The sequence below is a fragment of the Netta rufina genome (assembly GCF_964035555.1).
Source record: "Netta rufina genome assembly, contig: SCAFFOLD_187, whole genome shotgun sequence".
NCBI lineage: Eukaryota > Metazoa > Chordata > Aves > Anseriformes > Anatidae > Netta > Netta rufina.
The window spans coordinates 1-8,570 of record NW_028168846.1 but is presented as its reverse complement, the minus strand read 5'-3'; the positions used below and the strand labels follow the sequence as shown (position 1 = coordinate 8,570).

The following is an 8,570-nucleotide window of genomic DNA, read 5'->3' as shown; positions in this document are numbered from 1 at the left end:
CCTGCTGATAGAAACATTGTTAAATTCGTAAGTATTTTACCAAATAAGTTACAAAACTCCTGATTCCCCTGTGTTGATTTAAGATTTTTGATCTTCCCTACAGCAATTTCATAGCTTTCTTGGGTAAGATTCTGCAGGTAAGCTGAGGAAATGGGTAAGAGAACAGGATGTCTCCAAATACGTGCACAAACCACAGCCATCAACCTCAAAGACCTCAGAGCACACTGGCTACAGCCACTAGCTACAAGGCAGCACCATCCTCCCATAGTGAGGGAGAAAGGAGACAAGCACTGACAGAATGTTTAATGCAACAGAACTTTAATATTTTTATACAAAAAAAAAAAAAGGTTTAAAATTGTAAATGTCTGCTAAAAAACACATAACCTGATATATCCCACTCAAGAAAATGTTTCTTCGCATTTTCTCAGTTCTTGAAGTTGCAGGTGGGGCCACAAGCAAATTTGGTCCCGGGTGGGGAATGCCAAACTGCTGAGCTTGTGCGTTTGAAGTATCGAGGCTTGCTCTTGCCAAAAATGTCCTCCAGCTTGGGGCTTGCAATTAACCCGAAGAGCTCATCAACATCCACTGGGTGATAGTATTGGTGGATAATAGCTTGATTAAGCTGAGACCCTAAAAATAAAAAAAAGCAGACTTATGAACAGGTTTTCAGTGTTCTGCTTATGGTATCCCTTCTGTCAGGGCCAACAGGATAGTCACTCTTCTCCATCCATACCTGAAAAAAAACTGTTGCAACCCATACAGTGAGTATGATTAACAGCTTTCCCGTTCATTGCAGAGCTCTGAACTCCAAACCCATCTTCAGGTTGCCAACAGTACTTGTTTTAAGTCACTCTTCACCACACTAAAAATATCCCAAACCTACCACATCTTGGTTTCCCCTCAGGAGGATGGGCTGCTCCATCAGCAGTGAGCTCCCACCATTCTTTCACCCCCCCCTCCCCAAATCCAAACACACACACAGGACTCTGGTTTAACTCCAACACAACAGCACTTGCAAGAAAACAGATCCAGCCACCCCCCCAGCCAGCAGCTGCCAGCACTGCAGTCTCACACACTCCTGAACCGCACTTTAGGGAAGTTGAGATGACACTGAGCAAGTCCAGAAAGCTCCAGCTTCCCAAGGAAGGAATTAGAGCCCAAACAACACTTGGCACCTACCGTCAGCCCAGGCAGGGACAGGCTTCCGAGGCGCGCTCTCATCATCTGTGGAATCATCGCTGTTCAGATCCATCCCGTAGTTATTTTCGCTTACCTTGGGGGACCTGAATATCTTCATGCTCTTCGGGGGCTTTAAGCAGGATGTGGAGATAGATTTCTGAAAGCACAGAGAAGGCACTTACTAGGGCAGGAAGCAGACCTTGCAGCCTGGCAGAAGAGGTTGCTTTGCTAGGACAGGCTACCCAGACCCATGCAGCCTGACCCCCTGCAGGCACCTCAAAGCTCCGGCGTTAAGGAGGCCAACAGACTGCACCAAGATCCCAGATGAGATCCCACAGCAATATAGCGTTAAGGTACCTAGGCAGTATCCTCACACTGACCATAAGCCAAAAGTTAAAAGGTACCTTGGCAATGCCCAATGTTGGGCAAGGAATTTTGCAGTAAAGGGAAGGTAGCCAGAAAGAGAGCAGGCTTCCAAAGCAGATTTCACATTCATTTTCATCCTTAGTTCAAAGTAATGAGAACATAAAGGTTATTCAACTGTGTATGAGATACCTTTGACACATTATCTGTAATATTCTTACTTACAGGTAACTTGGGTGGAGATTTCCTGTAACATCCAGAAGTGCTCACATCCCTCCCTCTTCTGTCTGATCTGTTTTGAAACCTTATCTTGCTGGAAGCCAAGCTAGAGCCCAGGACTGCACACTGCAGCAGGCAATGCCAACTGCTTGCTCAACCTGCAGCCCCCAAGCTGTGATGTAGGGCTTCCCAGTACCTAACCAGAAAAAAAGCTAGGGCTCCATTTCACTTTGAAGCTGCAGGCTGGAAAAGCACAAGTCAAAGCTTGAAGGGACCCCCTGGCTTTGTGCTGAGGAACAGAAGATGACCAGGAGACCTGACAGCTGTATGTAGCACAGAACTGACAGAGGAACCAAGAAGGCATCATTACAGAGAAATCCTCCCCAAACTTTAAGAGCTCAACATGCTGGGGGACCTCTCTGAAGTGCCTGCATCCTAATGCATGCAGTACAGGACATAAGCCTGATGAAACAGAGGTGTAACAGGACTACAGCATTGTTGGGATCATGGAGATGTGGTAGGATGGCTCCCATGACTGGAGAGCTGCAGCAGAAGGCTACAGGCTCCTTGGGAAGGACAGGCTACGAAAAGATGGAAAAGAACTCACCCCTTATATGAAAGAGGGGCTAAAGAGTGCACAGAGCTCTGCCTGGGATGGGTAGACAAGGAGCTAACAGAGAGCTTTTGGGACAGAGTTAAAGAGGGCAGGGATATACCTTCTGGTGGGGGGGGAGGGGGGGTCTGCTACAGCCTGACTGACCAGGATGCCTTCTGACAACCAGATGGGGGGCTTAAGACCCCAATACCTGCTGGAGGCACAACACAGCAGGATATAAGCAATCCAGAAGGTTACCAAACTACAGTGAAGGCAGCTTCCAAGAGGCAGAGGAACCAATAAGGAGAGGTACTCTGCTGGACCTCACATTCACCACCAGGCAGTGGCTTGTTGGCAATGTGAAGGTCACAGCCTTGGGGGCAGCATGCAGGAGATGGTGACATTCAGGTTCCTGAGGGGAGCAAGGTGGGCACACAGCAAACTGACAGCCCTGCACTTCAAGAGAGCGGGCTTCAGCCTCTCCAAGGATCTGCTCAGAAGAGTCCCACAGCACAAGGCCCTGGAGAAAAGAGGAGCCCAAGAAAGCTGGTTAATATTCAAGGATCACCTCCTCCAGACTCAGGATTGGTGCATCCTAACAAAGAAATCAAGCAACGATGCCAGGAGGCCTGCATGGCTGAACAAGGCACTCCTGGCCAAACACACACAGGACGGAAGCGTACAGAGGGCAGAAGCAAGGACAGGTAACCCGAGAGGAATGCAGAGACTGTCTGAGCATCCAGGAAACTGAAACCTAAATGAAATTGGATCTGGCTAAGGATGTACAGGACAAGAAGGGCACCTCTAAATACATCAGTGATGAAGAGAAGGCTATGGAAAACATGGGCCCATTGCTGAGCAGGATGGGGTACCTAGTTACACAGGACAATGAGAGGCTGAGGTAGTGACTGCCTTCTTTGCCTCAGTTTTCACCAGCAAGCTTGGCCTCCAGACAGCCCAGGTCCCAGAGACCAAGGAGAAAGGGGGTGAGTGGTACAAAGTCTAGCTGGAGGCCAGTAACCTGTGGTGTGCCCCACGGGGCCAATGCTTGGGGCAATCTTATTCAAGATCTTCATTAATAGTGTAAAAGATGTGTCAGAGCTCACCCTCAGTGAGTTTACAGATGACACCAAACCAGAAGAAACCTGGACAGGCTGGAGAGAAGGGCCACAGAGATGAAGGAACTGGAACCTCTCCCCCTGAAGAATGGCCAAAAGAGTCAGGACTTTTCAAGTCAAGAGTGTTTGAAAGCTCAAAGTGGCAATCTTATCCACATATACAAATACCTGAAGGGAAAATGCAAAGAAGATGGAAGCAGGCTCTCTAGTGGTGCCCAGTGGGCATGAACTAAAATCCAGAAGGTTCCATCTGAGCATCAGGAATTACTTGTTTGCTATGAGGATGACTGAGTGCTGAACAGGCTGTCCAGAGAGGTGGCAGTCTCCCTCCTTGGAGGGATTCAAAAGCTGTCTGAAAACAGTCCCAGGCTAACCACTCCAGGTGGCTCTGCTTGAGCAGGGGAGTTGGACCAGAAAACCTCCAGACATCCCGTCCTACCTTCACCACTCTGGAATTCTATGAGCCCTAAATCTGCACGGTAATTGGATTGAATGTAAAACAAGAATAAGAGGATGTAGAAGTATACATCTGTAGAAATACAAGCAGCATCACTGTACTTTGACTTAATCACTCTTTTTAGGAGTTTTCCTCCCCTGGTTTTGTAGAAAAGCCCCAGGAGAACATACCACATACCTTCAAGTACTTGACTTTTGTACACATGGGCCTACCACTCACATGTTTCATGGTAGATCTAGTTTCTATTCTTTAAAGCTCTCAAATTAGTCACAGAAGAAAGAAGTCCAGCAAGATGAAGAGGTACTGGTCAGACACAGGACAAGAGAGCCTAGGAAGGGGAGTTTACTGGGAGAGGCTGTACTCAAGGCAGTTTGGCTTTTTGAGCACTGTTCTCTGCACCCTTACAGATTTTAGGTCTAAGCAGCTCCAGTTCAAACTCCTGGACACTTAAACAGATGACAGCAAGACTTTACAGGCAGGTCTGAATGTTTTGCTATAGTGCAGCTAAATGCTCTGCACACTGAACTGACACCTCATGATGTGCTGCCATCATGTGGTCATTCCCAACAGCTGTTCAAAGATAAGATTTGCTTTGCCTTCAGGTTCTCCTGTGCTGAGCTCTTGGCCAAGCACCAGAGAAGAAAGGCTTCCTGGTCCTCACTCTGCACAAACTCCAGTTAACCCCCTACAACATACATTAAATGATTTCACCTCCTGCTCACCTCTCTTCACCTCACTGCTTCACTACTGCTGAAGCAATTTGCAGGCTGATTCCAAACCACTGAATTCAATTAGATATGATAGACCCATTTCAAGGGCTCCACTAGAACCTAAGCTCACCTTTACAGTTTTGCTCAGACACATGTTGGAGGCAGCAGAGGATGATTCTGGTTGCTTGATTTTTTTCTCCTCTGCCAGCTGCTGCCAGGGCTCCTCCAGATCTTCTTCCTGTTAAGACATAAGAATTCAGTCATTCATTCACTGAAACAAAACAACCAGACTCTCTCTGGAATTTAGCCATATTTTCTGGGGCCCTTGATAAAATCCTCTGTCCCTGTCTTCTTCTGCAGGGACAAAAAAGAATCAAAAATGATGCAGATGAACTGAGAACTGGCTTTGGTCAGTGAGATCAAGTAAATCTTGCATTCAGATCAGCAATGTCTCTAGAGCCCATACTCACCTTTATCACCTTTACCATGCTCACCCAGGTATCAGGAGTCATTGAAATGGATTCTGGTTGCCTGACTCTCTCCTCCTGCCCAAGCAGCTGGTACAGCTCTTTTGGGCTCTCTCTGGTCTAATAAATAAGAAAGCCTTTCACTGCTAAAGCTCCCTTTCAGCCCGAAGAACTTTATCCAGAAGCTTCTCCTGCCACTCTCCTTAGCAGGGAAGAACAACACATAGCTAACAAAGGCAGGAACTGTAGCCACTTCGAATTAGATTCAGCTTCTCCCTTTCTGGAGGAGTTTTGCTGTGTCTCACTCCAGCCCAGTTGCTGGTTATACATAAATAATTCAGACCTTCATTAAAATTATATAGGAAAAAAATACAAGTTTGGAAGTCATTAGCCTAGTGAATAAGGGCAGCAAGAGCAAAAAGGAAACGAAGAATTTATCCTTAAGAGTAGCAGCATTTGGTACTTTTTTTTTTTTAAACCAATGAACAAGGCAGAAGAAAGTGACATTAACTTAAGAGTGGAAAGAAAATGTTACTGTGATATTTTGAGACAAGCAGACTAAGCCATGATATTCTTTGTGCAAGTGAAGTTACATGAAGCTATATGATACCTGAAGCTTGTTATGGAGATCAATCTCCAAACAGAGGAAAGGAATATGTACATTTTTAGAAGCATCTCTTACTAATTTCCATGTTCATTTAAATATCAGTGAACATGATTTGGAGATGCTCCTCATAGTGTGGTTGTAGGTCAAATCTTCCGCAACAGTAATGTTAGGAGGCTGACAATGCTCATCTGTTGACCAGAAAGTGACCTTGTAGCAGAACTAACTTATTCTTGTACAAAGTATTTAGAAGAATATCATGCCTGACTCAGTTTTACTGTATCTGTTTCCTCTAAATAAAGTTGTAACAAATTAGAAAATTTCAAGTAGTAACACAGGACTTGGAAAGCAAGCCTGATCTTTAAAAGTCTACTTATTCCAGGCCTTACTGCTTTACAACAGAATTTGTCACAAGACCTCTCACTCCCCACCTTTATGCATTTTTCAGTAAACACCACTGGCTCCAGCTGAGGTTGTGGGGACTTCTCTCCCCTCTGCTGTTTGAGAACCCTGGGGAACAAAGCCACAGTTTAGTTATACAGGAAAGCATGTTCCATCCCTCCCTGCTAGCATTCTTATAGCCTCTTGCTTTAGCACCCCATACCTTTGGGACATCACATCACATGGCTGACTCACATCAGCCTTCCAGTTCCAGCAATATTGTTTATGTTTACTGCTTCACCATGCCTGTTGCTAAGTCCCCTTCTCCAGAACAGAAACAGGATAATACCTCTCCTTTACTTGCTCCACCTGTCGCTGCTCTACAGGACTTCTCAGTTCCAAAGCTTTCTTTCCTTTTTCTTTCACTCTATCTTCTCTCCTTTTCTGCAGTAGTTCATGCTGCTCAAATTCATCTTCCTCCTGAGGAAAAAGAACCCTTGTAACCCTCCAGCTCACACATGGAAAGATTGTAGGATATGAAATGACTGCTTTGATACAACCCATTCTCATTATATCCCATTCTTACCTTCCATAACCTGCCCACCTGTTGAACAGTATTTCCCTTCTGTCTCCACAAGTTCCCTTGCACTCAAACTCAACATCAACTGTCTAGACAGAAGTCTTGCAGCACAGATGCTTTTGTTTCCCCAGATCTCTGCAGATCCTGGCAGTAATTTCTCCCTGTTCCACCAGGCAGACCAATACACAGGTTCCCTGCTACTCCTTTCCTTTTCTACACACAGAAGGAACCTCAAGTTGCTCTTACCACCTTCAGCATTTTCTGTTTCCGTGCATCAGTTTCTCCAGGTTTCTTTAACAGTTTTTTCTTGCTCCATTCCTCTGACACTCTCTCTTCCCGCACTTGTGAGAGGCGCACCTGAGAAAGACATGTGTCTGCTCCACTGCCCTGAGGATGCACACCACAGTCTTTCCCAAACGGAGGATGAGGAGAGCCTCTGAAGTCTGATACTTCAGGCCTGAGACTTAGAGACTGAGAACTCAGCATCCAGCAAGAAGCAAATGTGCCCTGAAGTTAGCACCAACCTTGTGCACCAAGTCCAACACTTACTACAGGTCATGTGAAGAGACACCCACCACCTGGAGAGTCTGGAAAAAAGAACAGACAGTTACCCAACTCCAAAATACATGCTTTCATCCTGTGTGAGATTCTCTGCAGAACAAGGTTCTGGTTTATATTTTGCCTGCAGTGCTGCTGGCAACTGAACTGCAAACTGGGGATCTGAGAGCTGACTGAGCCCCAGACACTGTTCCTTTACCGGAGCTGTCTATCCCAATAAAAGCACTGACACATGCACAGCAGGAGACTAGCCAGGGCTACAAGTAATTTTGGCTGCTCAGGTTTTGGGAAAGGCTGAAAGGAGCACAATTCCTCTTCTTCCAGGGCTGACTCTTCCAAAGCTCACCTTAGCCCACCCCCCAAAAGGCTGGTCCACTCAACCATCCCTTTCCCTGGAGCTCTACCCAGGTCAGCCAGGCACAGCGTCCCTCAGCCCTGCAGAACCTGCACTGCTGTACAGAAGCAGCAGCACCACCTGCACACAGCCATCAACAGCCAATCCTGGCACACAACTTCTACAGGTCCTCAAAAAAAAAAAAGGGGTAAGTGCAAAGCTTTAAAAGCAGGGACTACACAAACACACACAGCCGCCACCACATCTACTAGTCACGAGCATTCCTTGCTTATTTGGTAGCTATTCTTCCTGCCATGCTTCTGCAGCCCCCTACAACCACCATGGCTTTGCTGTCTGCAATGCTGTGCAAACAACTGAGTGCACTGTAAGCCCAGTAACAGTCTCACCTGCAGGGCCTTTTCACAAGACAGTCAAGGGATGCTACCACATTCCTTGAATGCAGAGCACCGTAAATGCTGCATGTCAGAACAGGAACAGTTAGAATCACTACAGAGGTATGGAGAACAAAGCCCTCCCCTTGTTAGACAGAGAATTTCAAAGTCTATTTTAGATGCAGACTTACCCACCACCTGACTAGTCACCAACAGCACCAACCCAGTGCTTGCACACATCATGCCAGTGGCCTGTCTGCACCCGCTCCATCTCACAACTCCCTAACATAACACCATTGTTTGGAGGAGCCCAAAGCTTGGCCAGGCTTCTTACCTTCTCATCATTCTGTAAAGTCTTCTGCTGCATTCGCTTCTTCTTCTCTTCTTCCAGTTGTTCCACCCGCTCTCGAGCCTGAAGTGCCTTCCTCAGACGCTCTTCCCTCTTTCTGGAGAGGGTGTGCAAGAGGGGCCTGTTAGCTTGGTTTTGTCCTCTAACACAGAGGACAACGGGAACAAGGACTTGTGGCTCATTTTCTGGCAGAGCAGCCTGCCACAGATCATGCAAAGAGTTATTTTGCTTTGGTTGAGGTTAACCTCAACACATATCTGCATT

General features: G+C 46.5%; 1 protein-coding gene across 1 annotated transcript; it reads right to left on the bottom strand.

The window, feature by feature from the left end:
* Window positions 1-424: 424 nt before the first annotated feature.
* Window positions 425-8,448, bottom strand: LOC311221806 (uncharacterized protein; the record flags this gene model as incomplete). The annotated part of the gene is made up of 7 exons (XM_084307206.1): window positions 425-630; window positions 1,180-1,336; window positions 2,685-2,768; window positions 4,772-4,879; window positions 6,454-6,573; window positions 6,920-7,030; window positions 8,292-8,448. Coding segments are annotated over 7 exons (943 nt in total), but the record flags the coding sequence as incomplete, so codon positions are not given.
* Window positions 8,449-8,570: the final 122 nt, after the last annotated feature.